The sequence below is a fragment of the Lates calcarifer genome, linkage group LG17 (genome assembly GCF_001640805.2).
Source record: "Lates calcarifer isolate ASB-BC8 linkage group LG17, TLL_Latcal_v3, whole genome shotgun sequence".
NCBI classification, from domain to species: domain Eukaryota; kingdom Metazoa; phylum Chordata; class Actinopteri; family Centropomidae; genus Lates; species Lates calcarifer.
Genome location: NC_066849.1, coordinates 17018220 through 17042726, shown reverse-complemented (window position 1 = coordinate 17042726; position 24507 = coordinate 17018220). Strand labels below are relative to the sequence as shown.

Sequence of the window (24507 nt, the reverse complement as noted above, 5' to 3'; positions counted from 1 at the left end):
GATGGCCCCCACACAATGGCTAAGCTGAAGGTTGCGAGCCCTTTTAAGTAAGAATAATATGTCGGGTCACCAGTGTTACCTCACGTCATCTTCTTGCTTTGTTAAAGCCTCCTCCCCAACGAGCAAAGATGGCCAAGCAGTTATCTTTCTTTTATAGCTCATGTTACAAATTCAAAAGGTCACTGCGTTTTTCTGTGGGGTCACCTTTGCATAAAACAGGGTATGACTGGACTGTAGGTGTTGTTTTATTTCTAGGTAATTACAGTAGTGCTTTTCATGTTCAATATGTGTCAGTATTTGATTGTGCAGTGGTGATAACACTTGCCCTTAATGTCTTTTTAATATCACATTTTTTGTAGATGCTGGAGTTTAAACAGGATTTTATGTGATGTGATTTAAATTTTGAAGTACTGACAGGCAGTAATAGATAAACCAGCTGATCAATTGTTGCTCTGTCCTCATTGTAATCACCAGTTTACGTTTAAGTGACTATGATGCAGGAAAGGTACAGTATTGTGTAGTATCATGCAGTCCTCACAAGTGCCTTGTAGCAAACTTGATTTCTGGTGTCATTTTCAGTTTATGTAACCCAACTTGTAGGAACCATATGCCTGCACATTGCTGACATCTGACACTCCTTCCCCTTCCTCTTTTCCTAACATGTGTTCCTCAGCATCGCTCACAATTAGGGGCCTTGTAGATAAAGTAGTGTGGCGGTCTATTGCATGCATCTTCTGCAGATTACACACAGGTCTTTCTCTGACCGTGGGGTTGACTTCCCTCTACCTCCCTCCACCCATACACCATCACTTGTCATGCATGTTTAGCCCAGCTCATTGACATGCAACAGGATCGCCTGTTCCAAAAAAATCTATATATTTAAAATGAAACATTCCCTTGTGGAATGACAGTATGTTTGCAGCAATTTCATCTGGGTGCTTGCTGTTGAATCAGTCGCTCTATTTGCAAGTCCACTTCTGTGGATCATGTGCTATGGATAGGACTGTGCAATGGTGCGAAAGTCACGTCACAGTATTTTCAATAAATTACCTCAATGTCGTTACATATCAAGGAAAAATGATCATGTTTTAAGGATTAATATTGATCCTGTCAGAAGATATTTACACACAAGAAAATTTCAGTGAGTAAGACATAAAATCAGCTAAAACAACATTATAAGCTCATATAGCATAGCTGTGCAAATCATTTGTAGCACAGTTCTACAATAGTTAAACTCCCAAATTATATGTTGTCTCATATCACAATATCACTATCAACAGATGTGCCACTCTGACAGATTTTTGAGATATATGAACTTGTGGGAAACTTCAGTAAAAGACATTTCAGTTTTTTTTTTTTTTTTTTTTTTTAAAAGCAGCAGCTGTTAGGTGACTGCTGCTTGACCTTTTTCTTTGTTTCTTTTCTTTGGAATTTTTTCTCATTTGGATGTGCATGTGGTTATTGTGGCACAAATGTGTTATGATTTCAAATATTTAAAATTGACTGTCACTTCAGTATACTACATGCATGAATGTGTGATTGAACTTGCATGTCTTACCCAGTTAGTGTTAAGTGCTGATATCCTTGTACTGTGTTCACACTGTGTTAGTGTGCAATATGTTCTCACTTCTAAGACAAATTCCTCTAACATGAACTAGTATACTACAACACTGTTTCTTTTAATCAAAGGATTACTGTATTCAGACATAAATAAAGTGTCTGTGTGGTCTGAGATTTGTTTTGAACCTTGCAAGAACTGTGAACTGTTACTGGTCAATTTAAAAACAGAAGTTAGAATTCATATACTGGGGCAGAGTAACAGACTTTTATAGTATAAGACTGATTGTGTTTTCTATTAGTTTCGACTGGTGTAAGAGGCCACTGGTATTTAGAGACATCAAACATGTTTTAGGAAGAAAAGACGTTGTAGCTGTGGGAGTTGACATCACATTGATAATTACCACAGCAGAATCACAGACACGGGAGGAGAGGTGTGCGTGTCTGTGTTGGTGTGACAGAGAGGTATTTGGCCTCTGAGCGGCAGCTTGTGTTCAATGTCTCACTGATGCAAAGTGATGTGTACTAATTCTACATCTGCTCTAACCAAACAGGGCTCAAAAGTTCAGCCAAGTCCCCCCAAAAAAATCACTTCCTCAAAGCTCGTCTTATCCCGCCTTCTCTCTGTGCACAAATTATAAATTTTCCCTGCATCCTTTTTGTATTTTGAAGTAATGGACAACTAAGTGGATATGACTTTGGGTTTTTGTGTGTGTGTGTGTGTGTGTGTGTGTGTGTGTGTGTTTGAATGTGGATTGAGATTTGGCTTGTTGGCTTGGCTGTTTAGAGGATGTGTGGCCCTGAAATGGGCTCTTGTCGTGTGGGCTGAAGCTTTGAGGACTTGATTGTAGCCTCACAGTGTAAATACCCAAACAAACAGGCAGCAGTCAAAATGTGCTATCGGTTTGCCATGTATTTACATTCCTCTTCCTCTCTCCTTCTTAGTTTTTCTCTCACTCTCTCTCTCTTACTCTTCGATCTGATTTGTTAATTTGTATTTACCCGCTAGCTTTTCTTTCTTCTTTCTTCTGCTCCCTCTCTTCCGTCTCCTTATATTCCCTTTATTCTCTCAGTTTGTGTCATGGCTAAATAAAGGAAAAAAATCTTGGTGTCAGGAATTAAGATTTAAATTGTCAGTTAAAGCACTCATCTGCTATTTCTCACTGTTGTGTGAAAAATCTCAAAAACACTCTTGGATCATTTGAAACACTTAAACAACTGCATTTACTGCACTCATACTACATTCTGGCACTTCATATTCATCACACCCAATGAAACAAATCCAGAGATGAAATATTGAGCCCATTTGGTTGTTCTTAAGTGGCTTTAAGCGCAACTGTTTATGCATATTCGCCCAGCCGCTACAAAGCGCACCAGGCTTCTCAAATTTGTTTTCCGCAGCTGTTCTGCATAACAGCGCTACGCTATCCACGCACAGGCGAAAGTCTGGTGAAGGGAATCTATTCATAATTCAAAGAAACAACAAGGTAGAAGCTGTGTTGTTGTCAGATATAACAAATTGAGGAGGAAAAGAGTTGAATTTGTATCTGCTTATGGAGGTTGACTGCATTATACATACTGCAGGTGCTGCTGAGTGCGGGGTAATAGGATATATGATGGATGACCAAGCCGCATGGGCTCCCATTCCTCTGGGTTATTCATCTATTTATCTGCTTATTTATTTATTCCTTCACCCAGAGAGACCCTCACAAACTCAAGATTTGCCTTAGGTGCAACAGTACCTAAAAGAGGCTGAGCACTTACCAGTATGGAAATGGCGCTGAGCTACATAGAGCTCTGGAAGTTCTCTGTTGAGCGTGTGTCAGGTGTAGTGATGTCTGTGCTGATGTTCATTGGTGGTGTTGGTGGTTTAAGGGGGCCTGCAGTTTGTTGAATCTCGATAGTTCCTCTTTCAGCTAAACCAAAGAACAAAACCATGAGACATTTTCTCCAAAGGAGCTTTTTAGAAACCACAACTCACATATTGGAACATGCATGCAAACTTGTCCAGACAAATTTCAGTACTTTACAGCCAAGCTTTTGTCTCTTCAAGGATTGTTATTGGTGTTGTACGTATCCAGAGATGTTGCAGTGGTTAATGCCCCCATCTTGAGCCAACATGTAAACCTGCTGGTGTAAGCCTCAGTCCCACCAAAACATCCTTCATTGTGTCTGCCTGTTATTTTGCTCCCCTCAGCTTTCCTACTGTCTAAATAAACAAAAAATTTGTTTCCAAAAATTAAAGCCCCACCACATGAAATAAAAGACAACATTGTTATGAAGTTGAAACCAAACAAGATTAAATCAAATTGTGGCATTTTTAAAATTCTCTGACATTGAATTGATACAATTCCGTTCAGCGGTCAGCTGCCCATAATGAAACCAAACCAACAGGGACCCCTGTGACACAGAGTTAACAACCACCACGCCTTTGATCACACTCTACCGTTCGCTAACTACCTTTCATGTTTAACCCTGTCACTGCTCCCCTATCAAGGGTGTCAGTCAAGGACCTATATGTGCCCTGGGGCAGGTCACCTCCCCTGGGCCAAGCTGTCTCATTGTACCCCCTGGCTCATGCCATTGCCCCCTTCTCCTGCAAAGAGGAAACTCTACACTCAGTCTTAGTAAATAGACATTGTATAAAGCTGCACTATACAATATTTTTTATATAAAAATCATTTAGTCTACGTCACAAATAGTCCCTCCTTCCTTCTTATCCTGCATGTATTCACTGTTTGCACAAAAGCACACACACACTCACAAACACCAATTTTCTGCAAGAGTGTTAACACAGTACTAAACCATTCACCACTACTAACATCGTGCAGCTGCCAACCGCACCTCTAAACCAATATCAGCACCTCTACCCCCACCCCCCAGAACATTTTTTCCTCGTCCTCATCTCAACAGCCCATGGCAACGACATAGTCGGCAGCTTACGACAAACCAAAGTGGGGAAGAGGGAGGGAGGAAGGGGGTGGGGGGGGGGGGGGGTTAGGCCGTAGATCAGGGCAGGGAGGATGGCGGCGCGACCAGGAGGTGACAGGGGAATAACATCCCTTTCTCCTCAATCGACAGGGACCATAACTCCTGCCTCTCCAGGGACAGATTGAGAAAGGCAATAGCCCTAGGGGCTGTGAAGCACGCATGCTTAGGAGAATTGAAAGTTAAAAGAAAAACGCCGTTTGCCAGGCCACTTCCACTGATCCAGCCGACAGCACCACTCCTCGCCACTGGAATTTTCCTCATTTCTTGTAAAAATTATTATTATTATTATTATTATTCTTTTGAGTTGGCAGTAGAAAGGCCCAGGCAACATACTGTCCATATATTTCATCAAACAGTGGATCTCCAGGGGTGGTTGTGCAGTGTTTTTCCCCCTTTCTGGGAGTTTTTTGCACCTGATCTTGATCTGTGGTGTGGGCCTCAGTTGGGCTTGATTTGTTTTTTTGGGGGGAGGGGCTGATCAGATGAAAATGGTTTCTCCTTTGACTCCATTGTAGCTAACCTGGTGTATTTGAACTTAACACCTGGATGTTTCAACACAGAGCAAAAGAAATAATTGTAGTGCCAGGTACTTGTGTCACAGTCCTGGTGTGATTGGGGTATCACCGGCCAGAGTTAAAATTTTACAAGTACTTTACCATCTGTCGGTCTTTTGGCCTCTCGTTTGAGGTCAGAAGCACTTAACAGTGAGCAAGTGAACAAATCACTGCATTGAATTGGAGATGATGTCCACTTTAATGGACTTTAGCGACTTCTAGTGATGGAATCCAAGAAGCTGTCTCAGAGACATGGACTACACATAGCGTTCACACAGACTTTTGACAGAAGAATTGACAAAAACCAAACCTGATACATTCAGAACAAATGTAAAGATGCTACATTAACTTTTCTACACACAGGGCCTCTAAAATTAAAGGCTCACTTTGTAACTGTACAGGCAGTTATAGGAGCAAAAATGTCATGGATTATATACTTGCATGACCTCCGCGTTTTCCAAATAAATATGAGAAAACGCTCAAACACACAGTATATCATAGAGCTCTGTTTATATAACAGAAAATGAATAATCTATAACAAATCTCTTGTTTCTTATGTTGGAATAGACCAACGTCAGAACAAAATACTTATTTGTCAATTTTCGGATGACATTGTGCCCAGAGTTTCCTTCAGATTCTATGTCCAAGAGTTGTTTGCTCAGTTAAGGGTGATTTGCTGTCTGGAGACTGACTATCAGCAGTTATGTAGCTTATGCACAATAGATGGCTGATACACAGACAACCCATGCCCCTTGCTATTTTTTGATTGGCTCCTCTTCTTCAGTCCGCTACTAACCGTTTTTGCTGATACTGCATCTGTCTCAGCAACCACGTGTGCCAATGACATGTAGTGCTGTCACCCTCAGACTAAAGGGGCCCAAAAGACTATTATTTGGAATAGAGATTAAAAACATAATTCCTACTTATTCAAAGTTGTTGTTAGGCCTTAGGTGGTCCCACTAGAGCTGTCCTGTAGTAAGAATACTATGACTGACTCTGAAGTATAGGTATAAAGCTCCCAAGGGACTCTACTTTTTAGAATGCAAATGTATTTTTACCGTACTGGAGTAGTGTAATACAGTTTTCACAGTTTGATTTACCTTAAAACCACAAACCTTTAAAACCAGAGAAAGTTTAAAGGAAATTAAGCTGAATTTATTGATATAATATTGTAAATTGTACAGTGTGGGTGTGAGTTACAGTATATGTTATGGTTTAATGATTGTACAGTATGGCAAATCACACTGTTTAACTGCTGTGTGATTATACAATGAGTGCTGTGTCAACTTTGGTCTCTCTTCTTTGTCCTTTTCCTTTTCCTTTTCCCTCCATCTCTCTCTATGTTGTTTTCCGTACTCTCCATCACTTCTCCTACTCCTCCACAGCCACATTCCCCAGTTTGGAGTGGATGGGCGGGGAGGGGGGTGGTGGGTTGGCAGCATAGCAGCTTTTATAGCCTGATCAATTTTACAGTGGCTTATTGAATAGCTTTTAATGCCCTTCTTTATTTTCAGTTGTAACCCACAGAGTGTCTGCCGCTCCAGGGCTGATGTGATGGCTCACCAGAGAGAGACAATAAATTTTAATACATCTTCTCTGGAAAATTACACATGCTTAATCATTGATTTTTATTGCTTCATCATGATAACATTATCTCAGTGGGTGAGGGCAGGCAAAAGAGTGGTCTATAAAAGAAAAGAGGTTGAATTAGCAATGACATTTTAAAGAGTAAAGTTGATAAAATGAAATGTTGGCATAACCAACTTTCTTTCTTTCTGTCTAATGTACGAGTGTATTGATTTGGCAATGTAACTGTTAAATCCATGGACAGTTTGATGTGGTAAACGTTTAAACAAGTGGATTCTTCATCAGGGACTTTTCTCTTCCTGTTGCCAGTAAATCAGTGTGTCTGTTTACAGAGACAAAAGACAAGATTAAATGCCAACTATGACTGCATATTTCAATTGCCAAGGAATTAAAAAATCAAAAGACTAAATAATACAATTTAAAATTATGAAGATGCACAGGTCATGTAATATTATACAGTGCAGATATCTGGATATATCTAGAGGAATGACGTAATGCCCAAGATACAACGCTCTACTTCTTTGAGTCAAAATAATTTAAAGCTAAAGTCACTTTCTGCATGTTGTTTGATTCTCTGGCAGCAAGAGATCATTGAAATGAAATTCAGTCTACAGCAAAGGCAAGGTTGAGCAGACACAGTTTATTGAAGCCCTTTGTTTTTGCCATCAGTCTTTCCGAAAGCTGATATGTTCCACCCCAGTAAAATGTGTTACTGCTGAGTTTGTGAAGTTTATTGCAATGTAGAAAAATACAAATACATGTAGAATTCATTTTTTTTCCATGTACTAGCATTATACACATTCATTATCCCTTGATAAGTTGGCCAAAGAACATTTTCCTTTATGTTTCTCTTTTCTTCTTTTTCCTCTTCTCTCTTTTGCTACATTTCTTTAAGTCTTCTTTAAGTCTTCACCAAAATATATTTGTTGGATTTTTGTTATTATTTTACCTTTTTAATATCACATAATCCCTAAAAACCAATTATATAGAAATTGACTATTGACTTGAGAGTAAAAAAAATAACCAAAACAAATTTATTTAATTAAAGAAATGCATGTTTGTATGTTTTATTTAATTTTATTTTTTATATGTTTTTTATTGCTAATGTACCTGAAATACTGCATATCTTTAGTTTGGTCTACTTTCACCGTCACATTAACTGTGATCTCACCTCAACAACTAGAGTGCAAGAAAGGTGAAATTTGAATGTGTGTGCACTAAGATTTATCGTCTGCATATAAAAAAAAATATCAGGATCATTAAGTCCAACTCTACTGCCATCAAGCTGATGAAAGCTGGCAAACACACACACAGACTTCATAATGCCTGGTGTGGATGCCAATGTGTGTGTGCGTGTGTATAAGGGATGTGATAAGGTAGATTGACTTCTAATATAAATGGCAGAGGTGTCTACTGACATCCGTATAGCAGTGCCCTTTGTGTCCCTGCCTGGCAGTCTCATTCTCTTTCTCTCTCTCTCTCTCTCTCTCTCTCTCTCTCTTTCTCTCTCTCTCTCTCCCTCTCTCTCTCTCTCACACACACACACATACACACACAGAGTGTATAGAGTATGAAAGAAGGGGAGGACCGTTATGCTGTATACTGGTGTGTGTATTTGTGCAAACATACAAAAGATTACAATCCTATGTTCTCGTTCTTGTTTCTGTGATGTATGTAATTTACAAGTACTGTATTAGAGCTTGTAAGTGTGTGTATTTGATTGTAACAGTCTGTGCGTATGTGATTGTGAGAGTTTGGGTGAGTGACAGAACAAACGAGTGGACCAGCGTACATGTGTGTATACACAATTTTCTCTGCATACGTTCATTCTCTCTCTGTCTCTCTCTCTCTTATACACATACGACCCATAAAACACACACTCAAACACACACTGGGGCAGGTTAGCCCTCCTCCACACCGGCACCTGCTCCGCTGAAGGTGAAAGAAGTGCTCACTTGAGCTCATTGAAAAGTAGATGTGACAGTAAATTTTTCAGGCCCTTGTGAGATGGGAGATCTTGTTATAGCAGTCAGGATGGGGGTCAGGGCAGTGGCTGCTTGATGATTGAGGAAAAGAGAAGTAAATTCATTCTGCTTCGGGCACTTTGTCAAGTGCCAGTAGCTTACCGTTGAGAGCCACTCACCCATCACTGTGTTACGGCCCCAGAGGTCACCTCCAGCACCATAAATCTGCCTCGCCTCCTCGCCTGCTAAACCTATTGCCTTCCCCTGGCTGAGCATGAGCAGGGAGAGAGGCTGCAGCAGCAGCTGCTGCTGCTCCTCATAGTCACTCAAATGAACAAAAGACAGAGGGGAGAATATAGATTCTCCCTCTGATGCTGCTGATGGTGTAAGAGCAGGACACTGAGCATGTTGTGCCACAGGGGTGATGTGTGTGAGTGTGTGTGAAGGGATGGATAGATTGCAAGTATGCATATATGTTTGTAGGGAGGGACATTGTTGTGTAGGAGCTTGCGTGTGAGTTTTTGCAGCTTTCTCTTGTATATTCAAGGCAGTGCACTGAGGTGTTTTTTAGATTGCCTAAGAATATGGTTTTAAAACAATTATCATCACATGGGCAGGAAAATGTAAGAAGAAATTAAGTAGGGTGATGATGAAAACTCAAAATTTGTTGTAGCTTGTTTTCATATGTTTAGAGTAAAATTAATAATCATTTATCATAGTGATGACTTCAACACCTCACTAACTCTTTGGTCTTCCTACTACAGTTTTTTGCTCTCTGAAATTGTGTTCCCTGACCTGCCTCCCCTATCCTCTGTTTGCCCAAAGTGAGTTTCTACTCTTGTAAAGATCACCTAACCCATTCTTGGTATGTTTCTGTTAAAGAGTGGCATCTGAATCTTAGTGCCTCAGTGCATGCAACTAAAACCGAGGCTGCTGCAGTTAAGACTTTAGAAATTAGTTTTATGATCTGTAGTATATGATTTTTTTATTTTAAATGACTGAGGTGCATGGAAAACTACTTTAAAATAACTTCTTAAACATAAGAGCCCAAGTGTTGCGGGATAGCTAGGATCTCTGACACATACAATATCTAGTTTTCTTATCTGTTTTCTTTGTAATGAGAGGAAAGAAATTTGGCCTGTTAATGTAATTGTAATGTATTTTTTCCCCACAGTTATTGATCTATGTATGCAAGTTTGTATGGATGTGTTTGCTGTATTGTATATAACAATGCTTTTGCTCCCAAAGAACCTCCTCAGAGTGTTAATTAAATGGCAGCAGATGTGCAGGTGAGGGAGATCATTTGGTAAAAGAAACGAACAACCTGTCTTGTGTAAATGCGCGTAAAACATGACCATCAGTTCACACAAGCCAAAGATCCACAGGAGAGTGGAGGAGAGAGAAGAGTAAAGAAGAGGTATTGCAGATGGAAGCAGACAGGGAGAAGAGTGACAAAAGTGGAGAAAGAAAGTCAAAAGATATGCAAATGAAACAAGGCAAATTATCATACAAGAGAAGGGAGGGAAAGTCTACATACTACGGGAGTGCTAAATCTTAGATAGTACAAGTGTCTCTCAAACATAATTATCTGTTGACTATGCACAGTCTAATGTTGGCTTTAATTTCACATGTATTGTGGTACTATCCTGCATTATACAGTTACATCCAAGTGAATGGCTGCTTTAAGGCAAGGCAAGTAAACCCATATGTATCCTATATGCATCATGCAGTTACATATACAAAGGACATGAACATAGGCCACAGTAGTGCCACATTTTTTAAATGTTACTCAGTCCACCAACTTCCACCAGCTTCAGTCCACCAACACTGGTTGATGTTGAGCCATTTTTCTCCTGATGAAGATTGGTGGTTAGATTCCTTCAGCTGTTTTGGGGTTTTTAAAGTGTTTTAGCACTGCCAACATGCTCTCTAGATTTCATCAGAAAGTGTTCCCAGATACAAAGGAGGGACAAATCAGCTTTTTATATGAGGTCCCAAAAAATTGCAACTGTTAAGTGAAAAACTAATCTGTGGTAGAAGTTTTTTGAAAGTCAAAAATAATAATAATAAAATCTAAAAACAAAACCCTTTATAGAGAGTAATTTCTCTAGAAGTTTATTTGGGTGCACTGTGGCTGCAATATATAGAATCCCCAAAGGCTCGGTGAAATTCTCTCAATTTTAAGAATGTGGTTAGGGATTCAGTTTCTTTGCTTAGCCTCGTACTCTCATAGGGTCACACAAAAACAGACACCAACATACACAAACCCCGGGAGATCCTGTTCTCTCTTTTTCTAAATTGATAATTGATATATCATGAAATTATTGATATCTTTTGCCATATGCTAACATTTTTCTAGGATGGTGGTAGAAGACTAAAGTCAGAAGAAGGAAAAAGGGAAAAAGGATCCGGGTCTGGTGTGAGTGTCGGTGTGTTTTTTTGTGTGTGTGAGTGTGAGTGTGTTGGTTTTTATACACATACTTGTGTACAAATACTCTGAAGTGTGTCATCGTGCACTATAATTACACCTGCCCCAGCCATGTGTGTGCATTCAGCTGCCCATGTGTACATACATGTATGCGTGAGTGTGTATGTGTGTGCACGTGCCTTTCAAGCTTGTATTGTACGAACACCAGCCTGCTTTCAATATAGCCTCTTATTAAGGGGTGATTATCCTGCATGCATCTGGCTTCTTTCAGCCGTTGACTGGAAGTTGGAGAGGCCAGGGGCACCCTGGGAAGAGAGGAGTGAAAACTTCCTGAACCCAGTTTTCACCCTCCACCCTTCAACTCCAGTGTACCCCACAACCTCTCAAGGAACCATCTTATATTCATGCTGGTGTTTAAAACAACAGAAAACTCTTTGTTGGGTGGAGAAATGTGTAGGTTGTGGTCGAACTATTTCTGCATACGTATGTATGATATTGGCCAGTGAAGGTATTGTAGAAGTTCCCCTCCAATTAAGTTCTGCCTATTCTAACAGTTCCACTTATGCTATTTGTTTGTCCTGAATTAACCCTGGAATTAATGGTCAACACTTGTGAACGTCCACGTCCTGTATTTGTACTGCAGAAAATTCTTTACAAAGTTGATGCCATATTTTTCTTTGTTTTATGTTTTATTATATTTTTTTCAGACTTTTCACTGTATCTTCTTGTGGCTGTAAAATGCTCTTATATGTCATTTGTTTTGAGAGAGAGAGATTTGTTGAAACAACGATACTGTAGTATTTCAGCAACCATCTTACACAATGACAGCAACTGTCTGGGATCTTTACATTTAACGTCACAAATGTCAACCACAAGCCAGTGGTGCAGTGGATTAATATGCCATTCCACTAATGCTACATGCTGAAAACTCCAACCCACAACCAAGCTTCTCTCTAAAATGAAAATTAATTTCTTGCACAGAAAATACACTAGCCTTGGCTCCAAAAAACAGTTTGGCAATGTAATCCTTAGCCTGCCTCTTTGCAGGCATAGTATACACACAATTTTCGGCTCACCTACCCCCACTCAACTGGCATAGCACCACTGGAAGAGGCAGACTGCTACACCTTGATCTAAAAAAGTACTCTGTGAAGCAGAAAAGAAACAAGGAATACAAGAGGAAAAAGAAGAAATAGATAGCAGACAGGGTGAAAACAGTGTGGCAGGATCCCGAGGGTCTGGCTAGGGACTTTGCAAGAACCCATACATCAGCTGTCACCCGATGAACTTCCAAAGAGTCACAACGGAGAAACACAATAGACTGGACAGATGGTCCCAAACAAACTGCAGTGGGTTTGATGCTATTAAAAGCTGTTTACCTCATGCCAGACGCCAGCAAGTGTAGTGGATGCATTGTCTGATCATTTCTGAATGACTCAACGTGTGTGTATGCGTGTTTGACTACCAGCTTCTGGTGTTTTAGTAAACCCTCTGGTGTGTTTTTTGCCACCAAATGACCATTTGTAGCTTGAATAAGATGTGTGTTAGTGTGTATTTTCGTTTTCTCATAATTAAGATACAATCAAAGACAACACGTGATGGTGAACACAAACAGTGTGATTGATTGATTTGCACTTAGTGGATTCCAGCCAGCTCCGTAGGCCATGACGAACTTTTGGCTGATTACCAATAACCAGACAAACATAAAACAGACCCCCTCCTCTTTCTCCATTCCTTTCTCCCTCCCATCCTCTCCTCCTTCCGCTCCCCTTCATCTGCTCTCCTGTAGAGAGGCTCTGACACCTCAGAATGATGAACTCCTTCATTGCGCTGACCTTTCTCCTTCGGACTAGTCACCCGCCCTCCTGCCCTCTTCCATGTAGATGAGACAGAGACAGATGAAGATATTTTGCAATGTGTGTGCATGCATGGGTGTCAGTGAGGGTGGGGGTGGCGGGCAGGGGTGTCATGCAGTGACACAGTGAAATTAGTTTCGGTGTTGGTGGATGGCGGCCGACCCACCTTCAGATCAGCAGTCAACCAGGGAGATTAATCCAGACACAGGAGGCCTGTTGGAGAGCAGTCATGACAGGCCCTGAACGAGAGTAGAGAGACAGGCAGGAAGACAGACAGATGGGGCGGGTTGGTGCATGACAATGATATACCTACTGAGATTGTGTCCATATATCTGTGTGTGTAACTTTGAGGTTTAACATACAGATTGTTAGACTGCTGTGGACATGAATAATGTAAAGACCAAGTTAATTTATCATGAAATGTAAAAAAAAACATAAGTATACTTACTGAACTCTGAATCATTTACCAGTTTCTTTAACTAAGTGGATAATATCCATAGTTGGAGAAACAATCAACCCAATCAGAGCCTCTGCTAATGGGACTTTGGCTAGTGACATTACCAAGCTTTGTCAGACAGGTCAAGACATCCAACACTCAGCAGTTAAATCACTTCTAAGTTGATGCTTATAATTAAACTGCATGTAGCTACAGAATAAATGAAAATTCTACATACTCTTATGAGAGACCTAGAAAGACAAGAGACAAGCTACTGCAGGGTGAGAGGACTAATAATAGCTGATAAATGAGCCAAATTTGCTAGCTAGGTTGCAAAATGTTATTCAGGAGGCTAGCCAGCATTTTATACTCAGTTAAATTGTAAACAGAATAGCTAGTCAAGCAGGAATAGTCGTTTAAATCTTTGAACTAGATTGAGGCAATTTGCATCAAAACTCATCTGGCCTTTTTGAAGTGTCCTTGAACAACCTTTACACTACCTGCTAAGGCACTGTAAGACAATTCAGATGAGAGTGTCAGCTAAGTGCCTGAAATATAAAATGAGTGGCAGAAGTTGATGAATATGGTATCATTAGTCTTGCCTCCTTCTTATTCTGCTTTAATTGGCTCCAATATATATAATCCTTCACCTTTGTAACTCTATCTTGTTTCCTTCTCTAATTGGCTCAGATCAGTGTATCTTACAGGTCACACAAATGGTAGAAATGCTTGGATCTTAGAATGAGTAGCTTAATGTAATCTTGTTTTTCAAGCTGGATCCTGAATAGAGAATTTTCAAAGGGAACTCTTCATTCAAACTAAATGCTTCAGCGACAGATTATGTAGGAGAAGAAGAAAGACATAAAGTAGTTAAATTGCAAACCAACCCTTTCCTTTCCCACTTCCTAGAAATTGCAAAAATGTAGCGATAAGTTGTGGTCCCTTTTAGGGTTGTGATTCTGAAATTACAGTAGGATATTTGCTGTTTATCCATTTAACAGATGCCTTCATCCCCATTCACATGTGTTTGTGGGGGCATACTGCACATGCAAATGAATCACTATCATGATATCTAGCCTCTGTTGAATGTCACTCTTGGATGGTGCTTTTATTATTTCCTTTCTTTTTTGAAAATATTAAATAGAAAAATCACACCCACATTGCTGGGATTTTTCAAGGGAAATATTTTGGTTGTAAAATAAGCTTAATATTCTGTCATATTTCATTAACTTCAAATATGTAAATAACAGTATTTTATATTCATTGCAATATGATTTTAAGATAACACTTCTCATTTACTTGCTCCAAGCACGTCTCCTTGTGTGCGTGCATGTGTGTATTCAGTTACTTCTCAGTGGGGCTGAACACTTTTGGCAGCACCGACTGGCAGACCTAACTCTGTGTATGTGTGTGTGTCTGTTTGTCTGTCTTCAGGTCAGCTGTCCATTCCTTGTGATCCAGAGAGAGTAGAAAATCCCTTGAGCCAAACCTTGAAAGGCACTCATCTGCATAGAAAGGTAACTGACTCCTTACACACGCACACACACACACACACACACACACACACAAAGCAGGGTATATAAGTCACTCCAATGGAACTTTGAGCTTTGGGTAACAGGGCAGGGGGTCAACAGCAGCATTTGATCTTTGACCTTAGGACAAAAACAGACTGAACTCAGGTTGTTGAACTTTAGCTGTGCTGGGTTAACACATTCAACAGCAAAAGATATGATATTGTGAGTTAGTACAGTTCAGTTTGATTCATTGAATTTGATTAAGGGTAGTTTCCGGCATTTAAAAGAAATACTTCTGAATACTTCTCCCCTATTAATACTCTAGTAAATAAATTTTTTTAAAAAGATTAGCCTTTGGCACAGGGCCTTTGTATCACAAAACTATAATTTTTAGCCTTCTAAAAATGTATTCCATAAAAAAAAAAAATCATTAATCATTTGTTATCCCTCACTCTTAATACATCTGTATTAAATAAAGTAAAATAAAAAATCTGAATAAAATAAATCAAATTCATTCAGAATGCTTAAGTATATTAATTATGTAATTATTTTAGTTATCTTTAGCCATCTAATTTTATATTTATTTCATTTTTTGTTGTTAAGTAATAAACATACAATTGAAACTATTTAGTGTTATCTGTATTATCTGTAGTAATTGCTTTTTTAAAATATAATTTGTTGCTTTTCAATCATTAAACAATCAACATCAGGTAAGTTTTTTTTGTCTTTTTCTAAACTACTTTTTTTCCCTCAGGTTAACAGTGTTTTCCCAAAATAATATGTAATAAATATAAATATAGTAATATTTGTGAAACAAAACTACTTACAGAGCTTAGCTGAGGTCTGTTTCTCTCTCCCCCTCTCTGTCTTGCACACACACACACATACACACACACCCTCTCAGGCACCCACCAGAGCTTGACTGACTGCCTCTCCACTGAAATAAATTGAAGTCTCCAATGTCCTGATCGGACCTTCTGCATGTCCTTGGCCCCCTGGTGGCCAGCAGTGGAACTGCATTATCACTTATCACCTGTAACAAGTGAATATGTAGCCTCTTAAACTACAAATTGTACAAAGTGTGGTATCTAGACTATAATGCAGGATGTTGTCTCCTGTATTGTTAAACAAGAGAGAACACTTGCTATGAATGACATTTACTCTGAGAAATAGTGTTTGTACACAGCCAAGAGTCAACTGAGCTTAAGTACCTTGATCAAGGGCACATGAGTGGTTATTGTATGGAGAGGTGAGAGTGTTAATCACTGTACCTTCTGAGGTATTTCCAGTTGATCTGGTGATTCAAAGCCGGATTTGAGCTAATTTCTTGAAATCTCTAGGCCACTGCTTTTCAATTGTGGTACTAGTATTATGCCAAACAAATTTATTTAACAAATTTATCCCACATAGTGTGTATAATGTTGCAAACAAAATTTTTGTATAGTTTTTATTAATGGAGCAACCACGTGAATTCAGTGTCACAACAGAAACTGGGGTTTGGTATAAAGAGCTGTTTTAAATTAGCCTTTTCTATTCTACACTAAGTAATCCTGAGCATTGAATTATATGTGAAACCAGCAGCGCTCTGAGTCGAAGCACTATTCATTATCTGAACCCCCAGACGAAATTATAACACAGCTAGCAAATTATCAACCACAACTTTAAGACAAAAATAAGCAAAAATAGCAAATAAATCATTTTTGCTTTGAAACAAGAGATACAAACTCCAAGATCAAATGACTTTTTTGGCGTTCTACTTTTACTTTCTCTCTGCCTCTTTCACCCTTGGCAAACTGCTACCGCACAACAACTTCCAACTGTCCTACCTCCGATGTGATCGAAGCTGACTTTGCTCTCCACCCAGCTTTGTTTTTCTTCACAGCCGTTGGGTGGTCCATGCCTCTCTCCCTCTCTCTGTCACTCTATCTCGCTCTCTCTCTCACTCATTGTCAAGTTCACAGCGTCTGTTTCTCTTTGAGTGCTACGGGAGCCAAGCATGGTCCGAAACTCAATACCTGAGTATACACAATTAAGTTCACACCAGAGGTTATTGGGTGGAAGTGTGGTCTCATTCCACAAAATGTGGGAGTCAGTCAAAGGATAGGAGGGTGTGAGTGTTTATGTGTGGCTGGTTAGTTGGTCAAGGTTAACTAAATGATGGGAGATGCAGATGGTGTGTGTGTTCCCGGGGCAGTCCTCTGGTTTCAGCACAGGCAAGAGTCGGAGCCTCTGTACTGGTTGGCCATTGCTGTCGGAGACTTTGCCTTGACAGGTTGTGCTGTCCAATCACATAACGTTTTAGTAAGTGTAGCAGTTGTTTTCAACTGGGTTTGATTCATGATTTGATTCATGATGCTATATTGTTGTCAGGCATTTTTTGTCTTGTGTAGAGTTAATATATTTTTCACCAGCTGCGGTGTCGGGAATGTCAAATAGTGTGTTTTTACCAAAAGTTTTGTTTTGTTTTGTATTTGTATTCCAATCAATAATATGTCTCTGAACATCAGGAAATTAGTAATATAATCCTTATTATAGTTAATTATATATTTTTTTCTGATCCAAACCAGAAACATGGAACTTTTTGAATCATTTAAAAATCCCTGGGCTCTTGAGGTCTGTTGCATCAAACATAAAAAAAAAATTAAAAAAAACTATATTCCTGTTTTTACCCTGCTGAGCTCACCTCACTTGACCTTTCCAGCCTGTTGAGTGTTTCACTGTTGGACCAGTTAGCCACAGCTCCCTCTGAGTACCATTCACACGCAACTGGGAGTCCCATGACAGGCCAGCTGGAACCTCCAGACCAACCCTACACACTCACACGCACACAGACACAAATCCTCCATGGAGCCACCACTGGCCAGAAAGCCTGTCAGTCATTCAATGGGAGGGTTATGAGGATGTGTGTTCTAGTGTGTGTGTGTGTGTGTGTGTGTGTGTGTGTGTGTGTCAGGCGTGATGTTAGGGCTTCCTGTTTTGGCCTGTGTGCTTCAGTCGCTCTTGCAAGGTGGACTGCTGGTATCATGTCTGTCAGCTTTGGGACTAGCATTACACATAAAATATAAACTAGGGTTACACTGATATGAGGATTTCACAGCTGGTATCTGATACTTAATCATTCTTCATGTTAAAAACGTGTTATATTCTTATTATAGTCTTGCCAGGACAGCATTCAGCTAGAGGACAAGACTCAAAAGCTATCTTTAGAAAACCAGACTAATGAAATTTCTTCTGACTAGGTTAGCAGCTGTTTAAACCACAGTGAGGCAAGTTATATTGTATTTTTTACAGGCTGTTGATTAAAATTCCCCTGTACCACACTGGAGCAATTTCTCTGGACAAACCATAAAACCACATAAAACCACATTTCTCCACCTGTGGTCAACAAGGATTTTCCATCATATCAGAGGTGGAAAAAAATCACCTTGCCATTTTCCAAGTTCTAGTAAAATGCTGTCAGATATTAGCAAATATCAGTGTATATTTATTATATACACACTCTTTGTTAATTTCATTTGTTTTACTCTGTTTTTAAAAATAATTTTCAAATCTAATTTCAGATGTTAAGTACTTGATAAGGCAGTTAAGAAGATTTGTAATATATATTGTACATAGGAGGTACAGTGTAAAAACAATTCTACTTTTCATTGTTAGAGGTGTGTGATGAAATGCCATATGCTTCTCAGAAAATATGCTTCTCTGTCATGTTAGTACAGATATGTTAGATTTAGTGTATTTATAGTAAAATTACACTTTGGGCTCCTGACAGAGAGATATATCTACAAGTGACAGAGTCTTAAAGAGAAGTACTTCTATCCTTTTTGTATAGTTTTAATCAAAAGTAATCCTACTTTTACATGAGAAGAGTGATTAAGTATACCTGCATACACAAACGCACATAAAGATATGCACAATGTAAATGTTCGTACCTCAAACACAAACACACATGCACACTCACTCAGGCCTCTTCATTAGAAGTGGATATGTCTTCAGGGGAGCACCAGTCATGTTCCATTAATCCGAAGCAACCAGTGGTGATTGATCAATTAGCCCTGCTTAAAGCTGGGGCTCAGGCTAATCAATAGCACTGATCACCAGCCAAAGGTTTTTCATTAAGACCTGCTGCTCTGCATGAGTAGACTCCATTAGCATAGACCAAATGGGCTGTGAGGAATGCAAATACTAGAGTGAAAACAGACACACACACACACACACACACACACACACATAAAAGCTGCAGAGCTTTGCCCTCTGTTTATTCTATTTGTGCTAAAATGACATGTTGTACTTTATGTCATTTACAAAGCATTTCTGTGACTGCTTTGTGATCACACACATTTTTAAAGCTATGTGTAGTCTGTTAATGGAAATCTTTCTATTATGTGTGATAAATTGCTGTTGTTGTATTGGGCTGGATCATATTGTAAGGTAATCAAATGTAAAACAGTCTGATTTGACACCATTACCACAAACTGGCTGCTCAAAAGTAACAGAGAAGAACTGAATCAACTCCTCTCTGACACAATCTTAACAAGAATTGCACATTGTAATCTCAAAAATGCAGGGCTACCAAACCATCCATCCTCTTCATGGAACAAAAGTAAGAATTTTTTAAAATGTGTTTTTTGATTAAATGTAGAGTTGTGTTCTCAAATGGAGTATTCTCCCTTTTACAAAATGACCTCTAACATTACATAAACCACCACTTTGTAACACAATGGAATTCTCTGTTATTATTAAAGGAGTTTTGAAAGTGGTAAAATATTTAATGGTGAAATCATTTGCTTTGTTTTGTGAGCCATAATAAAGTGAAAACTTAATTGTTTATAAAGCATTTTCATAAGTAGCTGCATCCCCTCAAAAACTCAACTCTCATAAGGTCTGAGTGTTTCTTAGAGACACTAAGAGAAAGACTCTTTAGAGCTTGCTTATTCATTGTAGGATGCTATGGATAGGAGTATCTCAGAATACAAATATATATGAGTCATATTGCCTCCAAATAGTCTTTATGGTTCCACAGTGAGCATGTCTGGCAGTAGTTCCTTTTCTGCCCAGTCATTGTCAGTCTTTTTGTTAGTTACCTGAAAAACAACGGATGTTGCTGCGCCACAGCGATATTTCTGATCCACGACCCCACTGAACCCACGGGATCATCCATAGCCTAAAACACAAAAACACCGGCCTGCTACCACTGACGAACTCACCTTTCTCACCCTTTCCTAATCCTCAGTGGGGCCAAGAGCCATTGTTTCACTTAAACAATCCTCATTGAATTAAATACTGGCAGCAGGCTTTGTTCAGTGAGTCCGATGCATACTGCTGTCATGGGTCCTATCGTTAATGTGCCATCACTACACCTCACATCCTTACCAGACACAGGCAACGCTGAGCTTATTTCCTCCATCTGTAGGTGACTGTGTGCACACATGTGCAAGTCAGTGTGTGTGAGGGAAAGAGAGAAGCTAATACTGTACAGTGTGTTTGTACTATAGATGGGGTGAATGAGTAAGAGAGGAGACTGGAGGGTGGGTCATTGTGTGTGTCCTTTGTGTGCATAATAGTGTTAAATCATTCAACAGAGATATGATGAGATACACATCCACACAGTAAGTCATTTCTCACTATTACACTTCAAAGGGCTAGCTAAACGTACAGCTAAGATGATACCTGATCTAATCCATGACAGACAGTGACAAAAAGCCAGAGATGTCAGTAGTAAAAGATTAAATCACTTGATTCTTTCTTCATTAGTCAAACATATCAACTAATTTTAGTTTTTAGACATAGCAAAAAGTCAAACACTTAGCCACTTTGAATGTTAATTAGTATTTCTTGTTATGTATGTGTATGATCCAGTCTAATTTTGGGTTGGCCAAATGGTTTGAGTCTTTGTCACTGACTGAGACAATCCAAACCGTACCTGTCCGGTCCACAAAGACCATCAGATCCGTTAAATAAGCGTTCCAGTTAACAAGTCTTGATTTGACTGTTGAATAAAATTGTTCATATTTAAATAAATACCTCTGAATTGACATGAGAATGTTGGAACTTCAGTGAATGAGTTAATCTATAGTTTGTGTGGTGTCCCTTGGTACCACTAATGAGTGAACCTGACCTAGTACCTCAGTGGGTGTTTGTGTGAGTGTTCAGCCACATTTACCTTTGAAGGGCAACACTGCAACAATTACAGTACTACCTTTCTTAAGCCTTTAATGTTACTTCAGTGTTTTTGTTGAAGCTGTTTTCTCTGAGGTATTAAAATCGGAAATTTGTAGGCTGTGTTTGTGTTGGATTGCATTCTATTTGTATTCGTCTAAACACTGGAGAAACAGAACCAAGAGTGGACATTAGTGTTAGAACAAGGTTCAGACTAACATGTTACATTAAGGGTCAGGGTTAGGGATAGAGAGAGAATGTCTTTAGTAGGAGATGCTCATAACTATGGTAACACAAATTGTGTCTGAGTATTTGTGTGTGTGCATGTGTGTGTGCGCACATCTCCGTGTATTTTAGCGGAAAGGAAGGGAGTTGGTCGCAGAGATACTGAGGCAGACAGGAAGAGATCATCCTGGTGTTACCATGGCTGGGGTTGAGCCCTCTGACTCCCTGGACCCATACATAATACATACACAGGCTATTCCTCATACCTTTACACACAAACACACACACACTCACACACACATACATATGCAGATGCATGGGGTCATTTTCTTAAAAATTTGATCTTTTTACTGTTTCTTTCACAAGCCATTGTGTGTTTAAAAAAACCTTAGATAAATCTCCACCCTGCTGAGCTACACACTCATACACATGCACACACGCACACACGCACCAACTTTGGCGCCATTTGCTCTGATGTCCAAAGAGTTCGATGAGTTTTTTGCTGGAATGGCATGGCAGCAGAATGATATTTCCGTGAGCCGTGGGTGGGTTGGGGGTGGGTGAGATGGCTGGATGGACGGATGACACCGTATCCACCCACCCTGGGGAAAGGAAGTCCCTATCAGAACACAACAGGAAAGAGACCGCGCAAAAACAAGCGCATGTCTTTTTGGACATTAAATCACTTCCTGTAGGGCTCTGGGCCACTTCCCCCACCATCCTCAGCCTCCACCTCTCAGCATAGTTTAACCACCCCTTTGGCAGACAGAGAAATTGATCAAGTCTCTTTATCTGTGTGCTCAAAAGCATGCATGTTCCCATGGGTACGTCTCAATGGTATTGCACTGGTGAGTGTAATAACTCATCACTAATGAAGAGAAAGGGCTTGAGACCCCATCTAGAGCAACTACATATTTTTTTATTTTAACAATACAAAACACCCTTGTTTCAAAATTCAGAATATGTCACCTTATAGACTAGCATATATATATATATATATATATATATGTGTGTGTGTGTGTGTGTATATATATGTATATATATGTAATGCTGTGCAGCCTGCCAAACTGATTTACTACTGTGACTACTGTGACTTGCAGATGTGATGAGTATCATAGGATGCAAGTGCCATATAAATCCCTGCACCCTGACAGATCACAAGCCCTGAGTCTGGACCGGGTGCTTTGATCTTCATCCAAGAACAAAAACAAAGAGACAAAAAGGTTTATCTGTGGCTAGTGCAGGAAGAGGCCATTTTAATGGTGACAGGAAAAGACAATGACAACAGTTTTCTTTCAAAACACAAACACTGGCTTCAGTCTGCCTGGTTTGTAATTTTTTCAGGGTGTGTGTGATACTAAATGGAGACATCAGGCTTCTTATACAATATACTGTACATATGAGAGTAAATCTCATACACGTATTGAAAAGGCAGCTCTCACACAATGCTGTTCTCATCCAGGGCACAGCTTTAAAAAATATGACTTCCTTCCTGTGGGCAGTTTCCTGTTTATGTCTGAATGCAGGTCAGGAGAAGGGGGATAGTGGTCCCTACCTCATCCAGCGTCATGCTTCCCCAGGTGTGACCCCAGTCCTGATGATGCAGGATGCTATGGGGTCTAGCATCATTATTCTGAACAAAATCCCTTTCTCTGACTCTACTTCTTACTCACAAATATTGTGCATTTTCACCTCCCTTTTTCCATCTTAGTACACAGAATGAAATTTATCCACAAAATAAACTTGGTTGTGCTCTCATTTAACTGTAAAACAGCCTCTATTATCCACAAAACACAAAAATGAGGTAGCTACAAAGCAAACACGCTCTTGTGACTTTATTTGCGTTTTCTTCTCTCCGCAAGACTTAAGAGACTCCTCTGCTCTCCCCAAAAAAATGTCTCAATTGCACACACATGGATCTTCCTGAGGCACCCTGTTTGTTTCATTTTCTGCTGATTTGCCTAAAACAGGCACCAACTGCTGCTGTGAATGTTTAATTTAAGAGCTCATGTTCCCCTCTTTATGATGCGTGGTGGTTGGGAGCGTGGACAGGCTTGACGAGAGGGGTCCGATGGTGGGGTTGGGGGGAAAAGGGAGGGGGTGGGTGGCAGGCTTTTGGAGACCCCCAGGTCTCTGGGTGCAGTCATTAAGATGGCTCCTCAGTTTGGAGATGAGAAAGCATGCTCTGCACTCTGGGCTCATTGAAGATGCTCCCCTGCCTACATGGAGAATCCATTATTTATGAGTTTTTACAAATTCCAACTGACGTTTTCATCAGTTGTGGATGTCTGTTTCTGATTTGGCAACACTGGGTGTGTCTGTCCTCCCCATGACAAGATGAAAGTGTTGGTTAAATACAGCTGCTTGGTATTACAAAGCAAGAATTTTACAGTTGGTTTTTCATTACTTTTACATTTCCGCTAACTTTTTGATGCTTTTTGACAGCATTTATAGTATAAGATGGTGAAACAACGAATAGCCTATTAATCACTGCTTTATAAAAGTAATATATATATTTTTTTGCTGCTTTATGCAACTTTTAGTTTTTCAGATCATTGTTTATTTTTCCAACTGCGGCTGAGTTTAACCAATTTCAGAGAATCAGGTGTTGATTTTTATCTGTCCAGTCACTAGTTTGAGTAATTAAGTGTTTATAGTAATAATTTTATAATTGATTATACTGAAGAAAAAACAAGAAAATCCATGCTAAAAGTATGAAGGCACAAGTCAACAGTAACTACTGTAATACTTAGGAATAATAACTAAGAATAATATGTAAGTGTCTGTATATGACTGACTAGCCCAGGTCAGAAAGTGTTGTCGCTGTGCTGCTTACCACCCCAACCTCGTTTGTCCATGGATGAGCCAGTATTGATCCCACCACCGCCCTGTGCTTTGGTGTTCAGCCTGGGGCTTCACGCAGCCTTACCTCGCCCTACATCACTCACCTCACATTAGACTCTGAGCTTGATATGCACTGTTAGGCTCTGGTTCACTCCCAGAGAGAAAACTTGTCAAATTGCCAGTTAACATAAGCTTTACCAGAAGACTGCCCACTAGCTGTCAATCTTGTATTGGGTGCTGGAGGTTGATTCAACAATGCTGTGACATCTATTATACATTCTTTGTTTTAAGGAGTTGATTTGGAAATTCATAATTGTTACCATTGTCAGCACAACCTTGATTAGATACAGATTATTCTTTGTTTTTCTCCCTTCTGATTATGGGGAAAGATAGAA

At 39.7% G+C, this 24507-nt stretch overlaps 1 protein-coding gene across 1 annotated transcript in view; it reads left to right on the top strand.

The window, feature by feature from the left end:
• The window catches only part of LOC108881212 (adhesion G-protein coupled receptor D2), an 84800-nt gene that overhangs the window by 52347 nt on the left and 7946 nt on the right, over window positions 1–24507 (top strand). Inside the window, 1 exon segment of the mRNA XM_018673058.2 lies at window positions 14808–14890. Coding sequence (XP_018528574.1) covers window positions 14808–14890 — 83 coding nt within the window.